Raw genomic sequence first — 17,899 nt, 5'->3', positions numbered from 1 at the left:
GAGGGAGAAACAGCCTGGGAACCGGCCTCTCCGTGGAGGAAATACAAGAGCAGGAGAAGGTCCGGACCCACGAACTAGAGCTTGCACGACTTCGGCTGGATGGCGAACTCCGGCTGGCCGAAAAGAAAATGGCCATAGAACAGCTACGGCTGCAGGAAGAGATAGAGGAGAAAAAGCGGCATCGAGAATTGGAAGGAAAAAAGGTTGACCCTTGAACACGAGCGGGGCCTCAAAGAACTCGAACTCAAGGCCCAGAAGGGGGAGACCGGCACCCCCAGTAATAGAGACGCTCCACCCCCCACCGAAGCCAAGGTGCATATCCCCAAAGATGTCGTCAAAGAATACTATAAAAACGACGACATCCAGCAGTGGTTCAAGGCGTACGAGGTGGCCATGACCTCCCATCGGGTGCCCCGGAAGGATTGGGGTGCTGGCCTGTGGGGGCGGTTCCTTAGCGAGGGCCGAGACACCCTGCTCCAGCTACCAGAAGAGGTGGTGACCTCCTACGACCATATGAAGGAGGCCCTGCTCACCCGCTACGGACTAACCGCGGAAATGTACCGCCAGCGTTTCAGAGACTGCAAAAAAATCCCCGGTACCACGTGGGTAGAATATGTGGACTTCTTCAGCAGGGCCCTAGAAGGATGGATCAAGGGTAGCAAGGTCACTACCTACGGGCAGCTGGTCGACCTCATTATTTGGGAACACCTCTCCAACAACTGATTCGTGGAGCTAAGACAACACCTCCTCGACAGCAAGCTGACCGAACCGCGGAAGCTCGCCGCCGAGGCCGATCGATGGGTCAACACCCGAGTCCCCCGGAACTCGATGGGGGAGTACCAGAGAAACACCACCGGACCTCCCCGCCAGCGCGGCGGAGGAGGAGGGTCGAACCGGAATCGTGACATCCCCGCCGGGCCACCCCGAAGTCCGCCTCGAGGGCCGCCTCAGCAACACCTCTACCCGAGCCTGGCCCGAAGAGGGACGGCCCCAGCCTGGACCGGACCCCGGCCCTCGATAACCTGCTACGGCTGCCAACAAACCGGACACTATGCCAGCGACACGGCCTGCCCCATGAACCGAAGAAGTGGGGCCGGCGGACCCCTGCCCCGAGAGCTGGCGGCTGCCGCCCTGGGGGAAGGGGAGGAAGAGGAAGAACCCCTCGACGGAGGAACCCCTCAGTGGGAGCCGGCGGCCATTTCCCTGGACTGCCTGGGCAGCCGAGAAATGGTGCCCCGAACACCCATCCCGAGCAACACCCAGAAGTACCAACAGTGGGTCACTATCAATGGACGACGGGCCGAGGCCCTCCGTGACACCGGAGCCAGTGTCACCGCTGTCCGCTGCCACCTGGTGACCCCCGAACAGATCCTGCCCAATGTACTATGCCCCGTCCGGACGGCCGACAACAGCGAAAGCATGTGCCAGATGGCCCAGGTCCCCTTCGAATGGGGAGGGGTGATGGGCATACTAAAGGTGACTGTCCGCGACGACGCCCCGGTGGACTGCCTCCTGGGGAACGACCTAGAGAGTTCTCCCTGGGCTCAGGTGGAGCGGCGAGAGCACCTCCGAATGTTGGGGCTACCCGAATGGGCCTGCGCCACTACCCGGTCCATGGCCACCCAGGCCCCACGCTCGCCCATAGCATCCGACCCCACCAGGCCCGAAGGGCCCGCGCCACCACCCGCCTCCAGCGAGGGAGAAGCGGACGCTGATACCGGATCCACCGAACCCTCCCCAGACGAAATCGCCTCTCTCGAAGCGCTCCCAGCGCTGGCCCAATGGCGCCACGACAGTGGTGCCACCCGAGAGCAGTTCCAGCAGGAGCAGAAGACCTGCCCCTCCCTCGAAGGGGTCCGACAGCAGGCATCCTCGCAGGCCAACGGTGACCAGACCGGAACGCACTGGGTCTATTGGGCAGAGGGCCTACTGTACAGCGAACAGAAGATTGCGGAACTGGGGGCCAGTCGCGTGCTGGTGGTCCCCCTCCGATTCCGGGAGTTCCTCCTTAACCTAGCGCATGATGTGCCCCTCGCCGGGCACCTGGGGCAGGACAAAACCTACAGCCGCCTGGTGACCCACTTCTACTGGCCCCGGATGCGGAGAGACGTGGACAACCACTGCCGGTCCTGCCAGACCTGCCAAGCCAGCGGGAAGGCGGGGGGACGGGTCAAAGCCCCCCTCCAGCCCTTCCCAACAGTCAACACCCCGTTCGAACGGGTCGGGATAGACATTGTAGGGCCCCTGGACCCCCGGACCGCCCTGGGTCACCGCTTCATCCTGGTCCTCGTGGACCACGCAACCAGGTACCCTGAGGCTATCCCGCTTCGGACTGTGACGGCCCCCGTGGTGGGCCGGGCCCTAATGGGGATCTTCTCGAGAGTGGGATTCCCCCGAGAAGTGGTGATCGACCGGGGTACGAACTTCATCTCTAAATACATGCGGTCCCTGTGGCAGCAGTGCGGGGTCACGTACAAATTCACCACCCCATACCACCCTCAGGGGAACGGACTGGTCGAGCGGTTCAACAGCACCTTTAAGGGAATGATCCAGGGCCTGGAAGAGCCCCTAAGGCGGAGATGGGATGTCCTGCTGCCGTGCCTCCTGTTTGCCTATCGAGAGGTCCCGCAGAAGTCCCTGGAGTTCAGCCCTTTCGAACTGTTGTATGGGCATCCGGTCCGCGGACCCCTCAGCCTGGTCAAGGAGGGCTGGGAGACGAAGCCCCAAGATGCCCCTCCCGTCGTCTACCGATACCTCCTGACCCTACGAAACCAGACCCGCAGGTTCCGAGCCCTGGCCGAAGCCAACCTCGAGGCCAGCCAGGAGGACATGAAGCGATGGTATGATCGGAACGCCTCTACCATTGAGTTTGAGCCAGGCCAGCAAGTCTGGGTCATGGCCCCGGTTGACCCCTGCGCCCTCCAGGACAAATGGACAGGGCCCTTCAAGGTGGTGGAGAAGAAGAGCCCCGTCACCTACCTAATCGACCTAGAGTCCCCCCGGAACCCCCTCCGGGTCCTACATGCTAACCGGCTCAAACCCCACTTTGCCCGGACCGAACTGAGCCTGCTACTGGCAACTGACGATGGGGGCGAAGACGACTCCGAGCCCCTACCCGACCTCCTGCGGATCAGCGACCACGATGGGTCCATCGAAGGCGTTCAACTCGCCTCATCACTGACCCCGGAACAGCGCCACGACTGTCAGCAGCTGTTGCAGCCCTTTGCAGCCCTCTTCTCCCTCACTCCGGGGGTGACTCCATGGTGTGTCCACGACGTCGATACTGGGAACAGTCCCCCCGTGCGACACCGAGCCTACAGAGTACCCGACCGGGTGCGGGCCTGCATCCAGGGCGAGGTGGCAAAGATGCTGGTCCTCGGGGTCATCGAGCCCTCCGACAGCCCGTGGGCCAGTCCCGTCGTCCTGGTACCGAAGGCCGCCGCCCCAGGCAATCCCCCGGAGCTACGATTTTGTGTGGACTACCGGGGTCTGAATGCTGTTACCAAGACCGATGCCCATCCCCTTCCCTAGGCCGACAAGCTCATCGACCGTTTAGGAGCAGCCTGCTACCTGAGTACTTTTGACCTCACCGCCGGGTACTGGCAGATCCAGCTCACCCCAGGCGCTCAAGAGAGATCCGCTTTCTCCACCCCTGATGGGCACTACCACTTTCGGGTGATGCCCTTCGGCATGAAGAACGCCCCGGCCACCTTCCAGAGACTGGTGAACAAGGTTCTGGCCGGGCTAGAGGCCTTCAGCGCGGCTTATTTGGATGACATTGCCGTGTACAGCAGACACTGGGCTGAGCACCTGGGGCACCTCAAAGCAGTCCTGGCCGCCCTCCAAAGGGCCGGGCTCACGATCAAGGCCAGCAAGTGCCAGATAGGTCAAGGATCGGTGACCTATCTGGGCCATCAGGTGGGGAGCGGTCGGGTGGCTCCCCTCCAACCAAAAGTTGATGCCATCCAGGCCTGGGAACCCCCCACCACCCAGACAGCTGTCCGGGCCTTCCTGGGCCTCACCGGGTACTACCGGCGATTCATCAAAGACTATGGGAGCATTGTTGGCCCCCTCACAGAGCTCACGTCCAAGAAGCAGCCCAAGAAGGTGCACAGGACACCCCGCTGCCAGTCGGCCTTCGAGACTCTCAAGACGGCGATGTGCACTGCCCCCGTGCTACAGGCCCCTGACTACAGCAAGGAGTTTGTTGTGCAGACGGACGCCTCCGAATATGGAATTGGGGCCGTCCTGTCCCAGGCAGACGCAGAGGGACTCGACAGACCCGTGGCCTTCATCAGCCGACGGCTATTGCCCCGGGAACAGCGGTGGAGCACCATCGAGCGAGAGGCCTTCGCTGTCGTGTGGGCCCTCAAGAAGCTCCGGCCCTATCTCTTCGGCACCCACTTCCGGGTTCAAACCGACCACCGGCCCTTGCGGTGGTTAATGCAGATGAGAGGCGAGAACCCCAAGCTGCTGCGGTGGTCCATCTCGCTGCAAGGGATGGCCTTTTCTGTCGAACACCGGCCCAGCAATGACCACGCCAACGCCGACGGCCTATCCCGCTTCTTCCGCCTCGACGAGGAGGATCCCCAAGGAGATGGGTGACTCTCCCTGCCTTCAGCTGGGGGGGGGATGCTTGTTGGAGCCGGCCTCGTGGCGTGGTCCTGTTCCCCCTCGCCCAGCCGCACGAGGTCCCCTGCACCTCGGGGCTCCTCCATTTTGGATTGTACGTAACTCTGCGCGCCAGCCTACGTGACCCTGCTCAACCCGGCCTCGGCCCCAGCAAGCCCCGACATCAAGGCTCCAACAACTGGCCAGGGGGTACCACGTGAACACTTCCCCACTCCCGGCGGAGGGCAGTATCGCTGGGCGTCTGGCCTCTCACAGCCCGGCCTCTCCGCCCCCCCGGGCGCAAGGGTCCGGACATCAAAGGGCTCCAGACCTATATCTGGGGCGACCCTGCAACAGGACCGCAGTTGTATCCCGGAGTCGAGAGCCCTGCTGATTGAATCGCGGCCGACCCAACGGAGAAGAACTCTTGCTTGAAACTCTACCACGAGCCCTGCTGACTGCGTCGCGGCTCCACCTTATTGAGGTCACGAAGCCTCACGGAACATCGGAGTCCTGCTGACGCTGTCGCGGCCCAACCTCGCTGAAACCTCCCTCGGAGCCCTGCTGACGTCGTCGCGGCTCGAGCTGAACCAAGACACCGTAAGAGCCCTGCTGACCTGGTCGCGGCTCGAACTCCATGGACTGAACACCAGAGCCCTGCTGACGCCGTCGCGGCTCGACCCCTCCGAGATCCGGAGGCCCTCCAGCGTGGGGATAAGAACTGGGCCCCAGGTACCCTCGTACCAAGCTGCTGCTAAAGACTGTCCCGCTACCCCGTCCCTACCAAAGACTTTGAGACTCTTGTGGATCCCTCGATCCCCCCCCTTGTAAATATTGATAATCGTAACTTCATAAGTACTGATAAAGAACTGCTCGTCTTGCTGAATCCTCTTGAGTCCTGTGTGGTGGTGTTACTGTGCTAGTACGTTATAGGAGAAGGACCTCTCCCCAGAGGCTTCTCAGCAGCGCTCGGCTACTTCGTGCAGTGTGGGGGCCCCTCTGGGTGGTCTCTCCGACCCCCCCGAGGCCCGCCTTCCAACAGTTATGTTTTTATGCTTACAAGCTGCCAATAAAAAGCGCCGGGACACTCCAATGGAGTAGCTGTGCGCTATAGAAATCAAAAATAACATAACATAACATAACAATGTTGTTCAAACTTGTATCTATGGTTCATTAATGCAAAACCTTTATTATGAGGGTGAGCGAAAAAAAGCACATGTTGTAAGCTCAGACTGTACTACTGACAGTGGTTCCAGTATAAAACTATGTACACACGTTTTCAATGTGTAGCAATATGAGGCTATGTATACTGCTTCCAGGATGCTCTCTGATTAGATGCAAATATATTCAGAAGCTTGAAAGCAAGATTGATAATTCTTTGCTTTCAAAATCAAATCTTCACAAAAAAATGCAAAAACATTTTGCTAAACAACTAACATTTTGGTAGTTATTTTGCAGCATCATTTAGTAAAATTTGTTGATGTATGCTAGTATTTCCCAAAAGTATTCATAACGGAAAATCGGTGTAACCAGTTTTAAAAAGATTATGGGAAACAAAAATAAACAAGCATTGGTAAAGCCAATATGTCTGAAATTGTTGGTCAGCCTATGCGTGACTTGTTTTGGCATGTTTTTTGTGAAACCTTTTGGTGTGGGAGCTGCTGGGTCCTCATCATTATACCAAACATTGGCAAAAGCAAAAATTGTTTTGGACTCAAAAAGCACACATTGCCACAGTAGTTCCTGGCACTGAACAAAACGATTGTCGATTATGCTCCTTGTGAAAGAACAGAATGCGGTCACTCACAGAAGCTAGCCTATAGACAGAGAGAGGCTGAATTTTAATAAACAATAAGGTCATGGTTAACACCAGACCTAATTAGGGGCAAATTATTAAATAAAGTCTCAAAAGTGCACTCATGTCCTTGCATTAAGTGCAGATATAGGACTTTCATGAATTCACAAGACTTTACAGAAGTAGGCCAAGAAATAGTACTCCTAGAAAATATCTGTGAACTGCATTTAGCATGAGCAAATATGCAGGTGTAGATTTGCTCATGCGAAAATCTGAGAGTTTGCAAGTTCACTTTCCCTCCAACCACTTTTTTCCCAACCCTGGAAGAAGTTTTATGTCTGCCATTGTCAGGAGTAAATTTGCAACCTTTCTCAGTATGAGAAAAGATTAGAGAAGAGTTGGTGAAAGCCCTTAAAACATGAAAGTTAATAGGTTTGCACAAACCCAAAAGGCATTACAGCCCTGGAACTGTTGCATACCAGTACTTTTAGTGCCAGTATGTAGATCTGTGGAAACGTGGCAACATATAGGAATTTCTAGTTTTCAAACCCTACTATATGGAAGGAGACCTGGCATAATCAGAGAGGCTATTTCGGAGCTCTTGGATATTGAGATTGCTGCCACAATCTGTCACCGCATTACATGGCACAAAAGGGACAAGTGGATTTTGTTACTGGACAAGTAGATTTACGAAGCAACCTGCCCCATGGACAAGTAGATATTTTAATAAATTCCATACCCCTGGACGGATTATATGTGATGGCGGGCAAGGCGTGTGTGTTTTTTATAAAACAGTAGGCCTAGGAAATGGACCCGGGTGCAATCCACCGGCAGATGACAAACACGGAAGTGTGTGTTTGTTGATGAGCAGATGCGACATTACCACAGGTGATGGGGGAGAGGAAACCAGAGTTTGAGCCTCGAGGTCACGTCCACATCCTGTGATTCTGGGTAAATCACTTAATCTCCCCGTGCCTGAATGTGTAAGTAACCAGTGCTCATGTAAAGCGCTCCAATACCTTCGGGTCGAGTTCGCGCTATATAGATCTGCAATAAAAAATAAATAAATAAAATATATATATATATATATATATTTTCGAGATATATCTATATCGATAGCTATATCTATACGCCCTGCCGCCCTCTGTTCCCTGCTGAATTCCCCAGGGTGTTTTCTCAAGGAAGCGGCTAATGATCGCGCAGGGTGCTTTGCAGCTCGCGCTTTGGAAGCTCACGCGCACCAAGTAGTCACTGTGATTCTTCCAGTGATCTCCTAGGCAACTGCCAGCTTAAATGAGACGCGGAGACGCCCTGTCTCCTTTTGCCATGGCCCATACGGACTGGGTCGTTAGCTTCACGGCTGTTGTGTAGGAATTTATTATCTCAAGTGGGCATCACACTTACACGCCCCCTTGAGATAAGAAATTGCTTCACAACGGCCGAAAAGCAGGCGACCCAGTCCGGATGGGCCGGCCCAAAAGGACAAAGGGCTGTAACTCAGAAGCCTCATTTTCAATGGGAAGCTACTCTTTACCATAAATGGTGACGCTACCCAGTGTAAATGAGGGGCGGAGCTTCAAGCACTCTTCTGAAATTTACTCACCCACAATATGTCTCGCAGACGCGAGCAGCGCGTGCGCGCTGCAACGCAGGTCTGCGAGACCTAAAAACTAATAGATGTGACTTTTACCAACATCCTTCTCCCATCATGCACTACATTTCTAGTAATTACCGGCAGAACAGTCTAGAAAGTGCTATGGGATAATGACAAGAGGTAGGAAAGGCCTATGGAATTGCTAGAACAATATATCCCTGGTTCAGAACTATAACAGAACTAAACAGATTACATTAAATCAGCGAGAGGTGCACGTGTAACAGGTTGTCAGAGCTGCAGCTTTGCTTTCCGACACAGTCATGAAATAACCTGGCTACCCACTCACCTGCTCCACGGTGCTGTACGCAAAACAATAAACAAACTAATAGTGGTGCAGGCAAATTAAAGCGCGTGACGCGTGTAACGAAGGTGACGGCCACGACCCTGAGTATGGGGCTGTGCTCACCTTGGTCTGTTGTTGACACTAGGGCAGTTTGATGGGGCAAGGGTTGTGACACTGCGTTCTTTATTCTTCATAGACCCCGGTTACGCACAGATAAAAAGACCAGTAGGGTCAGGGCAGAGCACACTGGCAGGAAGAGGGTCACTCGGTAAAGACAAATTAAAGAAATGTGCACACATTTTTGCATTATACCAACTCCTGCTGGGTAGGAGCCACGCAAAGTGGCAGGATGTAATGTCCCACGGCTAGAGTGTAATGTGACTGAACGCTGCATGCTGGGATATCTACGCAAAAACTTACAATGAGAACTCTGGAACCGCTCCCAGAATGCTAACTGAAGTTGTCGAGAAGGCCAGGACTAGCTTAAAGAAACACATAGGGTATGGGGTTATTTACAACTACGGCCCCCCTCTTCCCTTATTTACTCACACCCAATCCCTGCTTTGCCTCACCCTCTCATCCAAACCTTCCTCACCATATGTGATATAGAGGAGGAAAGTCAGACTCCACAACCACTCGCCAGAGACTCCTATTTGCCAAAATGACTCGCGTCATTTGTGACACCTTCATCCAGACATGGCTAGGTGTCCAAAAACATCACTTATCAAGCTGTGTAGACAAGCGAATGACAAATATGGCCAGAGAGTGGGCGGAGCTTCCATTACATACTCCACACCACAAGTCTCCCCTAGTGCAGCGCATGCGCGTTGACTCTAGGCTCGACCTAAAAATGGACTACTTTGGAGGAAGCAGACACCAAAATTATCCTGAAGATGAAATTGAGTCTTCGCAGAAAACAAGTATACACTTTGCACAGAAGGTCCCCAATTGGCATAAGTAATATGTCTCTATAAGAGATACTGCAATTCCACAGTAATGAATACCAGTGTACCAGACTGACTCAAAAAAAGCATGTGAAAAGGTAAACTTCCTAACCGGAAGACACATCACCTACAATGACCTCTTGAGCAAGAAGCCCATTTTCAGAGGGAAAAAATAAGGAAAATAAGTCAGGTATCCTTGTACACACAAACTGTTAAAGAGAATTTTGAAACAATAACATCTGCTTCTTGCAGGAACACCAGTCTAGTGTAACCAAAAGACGGACATGTGAATGCCCTAAAAAGGCTAGTCCTTTGAAAAATAAATCCTGTATCACCTACACAACCCAAGAATAGGGGCAAAACTAAAGAACATACAACTAGAGAAAGAGCAAATAAGATTCAGTATCACTTCGCTAATCACGAAAGCATCTCAATGCCGAGTAGGCCTGAGCCCCAAAAAGATGGGCGCTGTCAAAGGGCATATCGAACAAAGTCGCCTGTACAGCCTCTGAAAAAACTAAAGTACTTAGCCATGCACGACATTGTCCTTCAGCCGAAAATGCCATAGCCCGACTTACTAAATGAGTAGTATTCAAGCCACATCTAATTATCAGTTTGGCCGCCTGTTAGCCATCTCTAATCAGCTGTTCAACATCAGAACAAAGGGCATCCGGAAGTAATGGCAACCTAGTCTGCAAAGAATCCCACAAAGCATGGGAAAAACACCCAAGAACACAAAATGTGCTGGTGGACCTTAAAGCAGAACTAGCCGAAGAAAAGCTGCTTGCCACATGCATCCTGTTTTCTAGACTTTCTAGACAATGGAGTCTTGGGTAAAGAATCCATATCCTGTGAGGCTGTAGCCTCCTGAACTACCAGGCTATGCATGGTAGGATGCCTGAGGAGACAAACCGAGTCTCCAGGCGCAGACAGGTGGCTGCGAGATATAGCACGGTCCACCGAGAACCCAGTATCAGGCTTGGCCCAAGTACCAAACAATATGTCGAACAGGTCCTCACTGTACGGAAGAACAGGCTCTTCCCCTGACTGTCCTTGATAAATCGTAAATATAAATAATGGCTGAACTGTAACGGATATCAGAATTTACTAAGTTTTCTTGTCTTCCCGATATCATTTCAGAAATATAGACCCAAAGAAAGAACCAGGTACAATTTTAACAAAATGCAACAGGATGTTATGTAGCTTAGTTACACACTAAGGGTGCTCTCACACAATAGAGTTACATTAATTGACACAGTTTTGGTATGCACATTCGAAATATGACAATATTGATTTTTGTTAAATCAAAATGAACTTATGAAGACTTTTCATTAGAGAATAAAGTAGTCTGCAGAGTATACAAATGGATACAAAGTATATAAAGAAAAAAAGATGTAAAATTAATTTGGAAAAAGATATAATGAAATTGAGAAACTGAAGTCACTTATGTTACAGAAAATTTGGTTTTATTTCACAGCAACAGTGCATGGGTTGCCACTGTGATGTCACAAGATTAATAGAGCGCTGTTAACATAGGCACGGAAGTCACAACATTTTGGGATGAGAGTGACAAGAATGATAAGATGGCATGCAGCTGCCTTGCTTTCTCAACCTACGTTCACCTATCCTGGGGTACGCTGAATATCACCCTCCTCCTCCTCTGTCTTCTTGACTTGATCTCTTCCTCTTCTTTTTCCTCCTTTTCTCCTCTCAGTTTTCTAAAGATATTGATGGCCATATTGTTCTTATTTGAATTGCATTCTCAATAAACAGAATTGAAACAACAAGAATGATAAGATGTATTATAGCGATGTATATTTCGAGGTCTTTTAGCCCTGAGGAAGTCGCGGGATTGACTCCCTTGGCGATGAAACACGTGTTGGCTAAAGATCCAGGAACCAATTAAAATATACAAGAACAACAAGAAGCTTTGAGAATATATTACATGATTATGTTACTTGATTACGACCTTGTATGTTGATATTAGCGTGTGCTAGAGGATCAAAAAACAAAGTGTCAGTGGACTTCTTCACTGTAGGCAGTGACAAGTCTAAAACTGCAGCCACGCTCCTCAACACATCTGCAAAGGAGGAATTTGCCTCAGTAGAAAGACTAGGAGGTGAAAGTAGCCTGAGGCTGGGGAAAACTCCAGCAAGGTAGCCTCATCTAATGCAGATATCCAAATCTTCTCCACTTGTGTTGGAATAGTCTCAGAAATGGGCTGAAAAGCACCAGACTATCTTGTATAACCTGCCACAAAGTGACCACCAGAAGTTTCATGAGAAGGAAGTGAAAATGCCACATTGCCCTCAGTTTGCTCTATCAAGTCAGCACCCAAAGCCGAACGACGACGACGACAAGGTGACGCTTTGATGTTGATAGAAGTGACTTCAATGCCGGAGTCGGCTGATCAGAACAGACGCCGAAGGTGGAGTCCTCGAAAGGCTGTTCACTGGCTCCGACGCGGAGTAGGCCGACGCCCATCCAACTAGTTGGATGAACCAACCAACATCGAGGGCGAACCCGCCTACATGGCTCCACTCACCTCCTTGGAGCCCGGGGGCACTCCAGAGGAAGAAGGGAGCCCAAAGATGAGATGTCGAGTGTTATAATACTACCTCATCTGGGCCATCAATGCCCCGGCTCCCGGAAAGACAGGGAGGAGTCGTGAACGGCATCCTCAACTGGTGAGCGGGAGGAGCTGTTTGAGACTGTCTCACTGCAGAGCAGTCAGAGGGTGCCAAAACTTAAAATGCCTGCACTTACCTTTAGATGTTTCTACTCGAGATCGGTTCCAGCTCCTGGAACGGCCTGTGAACGGACCTCCGCATAATAAGACAACGACCGAGGCTGTGAAGTCTCTGAGGACTGTGACAGACACGCTGCTAGTAAGTTAATATGGCACTCCTTACGCGCCTTGGGCTTCAGCCTCTGGTACCGCAATCCTCGGAGATCGTGGGGTTCTCCCAAACACCACATACAAACAGAATGCGGGTCTGCAGCCGGCATTTGTCGAAAACAGGACCCACAAGGCTTAAAGCCGGACGACATAGAAAAGGCCACAACGTCCCCAACCAACAAAAACTGCAGAAAAGGGACGGAAAAAACAGCCTGAGGAACGGTTTCTCTGGATCTGCGTTGCAGCACAGAAAAGAAGAAACGAACGTCCGCACGTCAGAGGGGACTTGACGACCCAACTGAAGTTGATGTCATATCAGAGTCGTTCGCGCCGTTCCTCCAGCACGCAGAGGGACTGCTGAAAAATGTCCAGATCCAGTCTCACGCCTGGGGAGAATTCACAGGTTAAGCAATCTGCAGCTAGATGTCTCCATCAGATAGTGTGGCCTGATTTTAGGATAGGCCAGACCCATCCTAGTATTTTATTTAAAAAAATGCATTCCTTACAAATAGGTGGCTTTTTTGCCGAACCCCTCCCCCCATTCCCATTCCGGGGCAAACTTCCTGCCTGCTCCTGGTGGAGTTGGGGGGGGGCAAAAAGACTGGTTTGCCCCTTTAGCGATGGGGGAGCCCCACCCTCCAAATTTAAATGCAACCTTCCCAAATCGGACAAACGTCCTATTGCTCATTCTGGGGTCGGGGTGTGGCTTGATTGATGTCACAATAGCCCACCCCCTCCTTTTGTTTCTCTTGGTGCAATGTTTAATCCCTGGTGTTCAGTGGGGTTTCTACCCTCTCGGGCCAGACTGGGGGGTCAATACCCCTTCCCCCCCCTCAGTGGGGGCAGAAAGTCTATTGGGCTGTGGGTCTGGGGAAAGCAGGGGGCTGTGTCCACATCAAATAAATACTGCATAAATGCAGTCCCTGGTGTTTAGTGGACTTTCTGCCCCCCAGGGGGGCAAATTGTGGGTAATTTCCCCCATCCGTCTCACAGGGGAAAGAAAGACCGTTGAGCCTTTTTTGGGGTGGGGGTATGGCTTTGCCTCTGATGCGCACCCCCACCCCTATATTTATTTTTATTAAAAAGAAAATGTCCCTGGTGTCTAGTGGGCTTTCTGACCCGTCTCCCCGGGAGGAGGGAGGCAGAAAGACTGTCAGCATATTTTGTTTAGGGGGGAGGGTATGGCCCTGCATACCCATGATAGGCAGTCCATAACCCTATATTTTTTATAATAATGCCTGGTCGCACACGGATCGTCATTGCAGTAATGAAAAAGAAAAAAAGACTCTGGCTACTCAGGAAACTCTTCCCAAGCACCCAGAGATTAAAAAAAGAATAAAGGAATCCCTCTAGTGCATGGCACCAAAGGGGCAAACATATGCCTCCCTAGTGTCAGCCAATGCGCGACAGATGCAAAGGAGAGGTAGTGTGTAGATAGCCACTCTTGCTTCAAGGATCTTTTCCTTGGACAACCCTTAACCAACAGTCTCAAAATATACTACATAATGTTGCGACCCTTTAACATTCAGACTGGTCCTTATATTAAGTGCTGTTTACACCAACTTCACTAATCCTATATTCTATAACAACTACACATACCTTCTCTTTCTATATTTCTAAAGGCAATCTGGACAAGCATTCTACGCACACTTTCTCTCCACGACGTTTGTATTCTATTTTGAAAAAATACTCCAATCATTTTGTGGTAAATTTAGCTAAGTGTGCAGTGGACTTTAACTTTCATGCTTGAAAAGATATCAACTAATGGGTGATGGTCTGTCCTTAAAAGGTATAGTCTTCCTTGTAATCACACTCTGAATTTCCTTATGACTCACACAAATCAGCATTTTGTTTTCTATCACAAGTCCATCCATTCAACCAGTCTCTATTTCCTTGCTGAAGATGCAGTTGTATTATCCTGCTGATTGCACTATCGCAAGAAAGTTCTCAAACCAGACTCACAAGCATCCACCGTGACAAAATTCAATTGTTATTCTAAAAATGGCTGCAGAACTTGTGATTCTAATGCAGCTTCATTTACAGAGTTAAATGCAACAAGGCAGGCATCATTCAATTCAAACTCAACAGTGCTGTTCAGCCCTCCCCAATGCTTCTGCAATACCAGCAACATTCTTCAAGAATTTTAAATAAAATCCTTACAATCCAACAAAACACAGAAATTGATCTTTGTCCTTAGTGAAGGTGTGTTGACAATACGAACCAATACAAATTTGAATATCTGCTTCACACCTGGACCCGTCTATACACGACCCAAATATTTTATTCTACTCACTCTGAAAAAACATTTCTTATCTCAGTGTCTCAACATTAGGAGGACTACGACATGTTAAACTTCTTCAAACATTCGTCATGATCCTTTTGAAATACTGAGGCGGCAGATGTGAGGCCAAATGCCATCTGGCAGAATTGCAATGTGCCACCAGAGGTATCAAAGTGTGGATCAAACACCAGGCTTTGATGTACAGCTTTAGGATCCGGTCTAGTACACCACCGGCCTGATCCACCTTACCAAGACAGGAATATGAAAATTCCCACCCCAAATTGCATCATTCAGATTCCTATAGTCGGCACATGCATGCTATTCTCCAGACTTCTTGAGAACTGAAAGCCATACCGTGGCAGTGACTTCTTTTGCTCAATGATACCTTGTCTACTGTCATCAAACTATTTATTTCCAAATCAGTCCTAACATTCTAGATATGTTACATACTTTGAACGATTGTAATGCTTGCTACGTTTCTTAATTTTAGACACTCCATGATCATTCCAAATGTTTACTAAATACATCCTGGAATCTATTGAACCACCTGCACAACAAGGGCTTGTCACCAAAGAGGCAGCCTAGGGGAAGTCATGGGACGAAGGGCAGGTCAGCCCAGACATAAATACGGGGGAGAAGGACAAGTCAGCCGAGGGGAAATTCATGGGGCGTAGGCCAGACCAGCTCACAGGCAGAGCACATTGAAGGAAGGGGCAACACAGGGGAATGCATAGGAAGAAGAGTGGGGCATCACAGGGGAATGCACAAGGTAGAGAGGGCACCATGGGGCGTGGAGAAGCCCAAGAGGAATCAAGTGGGACTGAGGGGCCTACAGTGCATAGTAGTGAGCAGCCCAGTCCAGGAGAAACTAGTGGTGGAAAGAGTGGTTCAGTGGGCATCAAAGAGCATAAGAGAGTACTGCCAGGACAATTCCTGACTTATCACTCCTTATTTAGGACTTTGGTTGCCAGGTGGGGAGATATGACCGCGGAGCCCAACCAACACCTCACCATACAGTATTTACACGTTATGGGGAGAGGCAGACGGCTGATCCACTGGTTTGCAGTGTCGTTGCGGACAAACACGGCGATCACCCTGGAGCCGCTCAGAGGCAAGTGGAAAACAGACTTGGGGAGACAGCTGGCAGACAAAGAATGGGAACGCATATTGAAAGGCCCGGTGCGTATACCTAGAAATATGCGCCTCCGACAGATACAATTGTTCGTCATACACAGGGCGTATCTTACCCCTGCGGCTCTTAATAGCTACTTTCGTTGTACCGACGCAAAGTGCCCTAGGTGCGCTGAGCCGGGGGCTGACCTCATACACATGTTGTGGGGTTGTTGCAAATTGCACTCCTACTGGAGTGCGGTTCATGACTGCCTGCGTGCTATAACTACTCGTGACATACCTTTTGACTGGGTGGTCCACCTGCTGCATCACTTTCGCAGGACGCCGGCAACTAAGGTGATGTCTCGATTCCTAGACCTGGGACTTGCGGTCGCAAAACGCCTCATAGCTAGGAGGTGGAAGGCTCAGGACCCACCTCAACCGCGGGCATGGAGGCACTCGCTCGCTGCATGGGCCGGAGGGGACTGCCATCAGACGGGAGGAGACATTAGGGCTGAGGAAGACGCCCATAGCTGGACAGTGGGAGGAGCTACTCCGGGCACTCAGACATGTTGAGGAGGTGGATGGGGGGGGGGGGGGCGAGACAGCAAGTGGGGGGGTTGACTCCAGAACGGGCAGCGGGGGATCCGCCGGAGGGACCTTGTAGTGTTCCACGCATGACTTACTTCTAGACTAGGCACCGCGAGAATACGCATCTAGATACAAGACTGTGAGTCACAACTGAGTCACTGCACATTACCATGAGAGATGGGGAGTAGACGAGTGGCAGCGTCAGGGATATGCATAACGGAGCTGGTCTAGGTTCGAGGTGGTTGAGGTTTTATATGGTTTTGTTTTCTTACTATTTGTTTGCAGTAGATACAGATTCGGCTGAGGGACTCAATGGGACAATTTTGATGTACTCCTAAATAGGAATAGTGGGCTGTGCACAGCACTGCTTTAGATCTGCACTGTGTTAGGGGTTCCGAGCAACTGGATAGAGCTATCAGTCTACAAACTGTTATACGACTATGTCCCTTTCATGTGTGATATAGAATGCTATTGATAAGGAGTGTTCTGCCAAAGGAGTTCATATGCAAGTGAGCTGAATTTTGTCACTGTGTTTAAAAAAATCAATAAAACAGATTTATAAAAATAAAAAAATCAAAGAGCATAAGAGAGGCACACAGAAACCACAGGGGAAAGGGGTTCACAGTGCATCATGGGGTATGGAGGTAGACATGGGACACTACAGGGCACAAAAGGGCCCAGACAGTGAGCAGCTCATGGAAACTAAAGTGTTAGGGGCATTTTGCTGGAATTGAAGTGAGAAAGGTATTACTGAGACCTCTTACAGCTACTTTTCCAGACCTCACTTAAAGGTTACAAACATCTGTCTATGCAAACCCTCAAAATTTAAAACAGACTTGCTACCTTCATTCACTGTTTTTAAAACTCACCCCCCAATCTACCACACCTGCTCGCATCCTTTTCACCACTCCACTCGATTTCTTGAAGTCCTATAAACCAGACACCTCCCCACTCTGAGTAAAGACTAACTTCCTAAAGACTTTGGTCACCCTGACACTTCTGCCGGCCCACTGTCTCCCAAAGCTATATTATCAGTGCTGTCTAACAAATTTCAAGACTATGAGAATTGTGAAATCTGGTCCGTTCAGAAGGATGCTGTACACGCAGACTATCCAAGTTTAAGTCCTTTGGTGCACACCTGGACTAGTGTACTTGTGACACTTTCCTACCCTTGCTGCTGCTGTCCACATGGTTTGGCACAGACTACCAAATCTGCCTTTGCACCTACACCTATTTTGCCTTCGAAAAATTAAATTCTTGGCATGTGTATTTTAAGAAATATAACGAATATAAAATCTCCTTACCTGCATCATGGGATACTTTGCTTCTGCAGGGCTTCCAAATCCATTGACTCCAATAAAGCTTGTGCTAAAGTAGGAATCCGTGAGACTAGCATCGGATAAAGTACTACCATCAATCCCAGCAACTGAAAGACAAATTTGATTCACAATATTTAAAATTCTATTGAATAGCTCACAAAGAAAATAATGGTATAAGCTTATATCTATATATACATATTATTCATCGTGCAATAATTGTACATAAAAATAAAACGTAAAGTATTTGATTACATACAGATGCACACATGAACCAGACAAAAGCTTCGAATGTTAAGTACCACCTATTACAATATAAAATAATCAAGCTCAGTAGCAGGAATGATTTAGTTGACAATGCATTTCCCTCATATTGGCACTGTTTTACCTGAATATGTTCTACTAATTTGTATAA

The 17,899-nt window shown here is 50.1% G+C and overlaps 1 protein-coding gene across 1 annotated transcript in view; it reads right to left on the bottom strand.

The window, feature by feature from the left end:
- PAN3 (poly(A) specific ribonuclease subunit PAN3) overlaps positions 1-17,899 on the bottom strand; it is a 1,123,747-nt gene that overhangs the window by 941,993 nt on the left and 163,855 nt on the right. Inside the window, exon 2 of the mRNA XM_085621639.1 lies at positions 17,473-17,594. Coding sequence (XP_085477765.1) covers positions 17,473-17,594 — 122 coding nt within the window. The remainder of the gene's footprint in view (positions 1-17,472; positions 17,595-17,899) is intronic.

This window comes from Triturus cristatus, chromosome 8, assembly GCF_964204655.1.
Source record: "Triturus cristatus chromosome 8, aTriCri1.1, whole genome shotgun sequence".
Lineage (NCBI taxonomy): Eukaryota > Metazoa > Chordata > Amphibia > Caudata > Salamandridae > Triturus > Triturus cristatus.
This window is presented reverse-complemented; position numbering and strand designations above follow the sequence as displayed.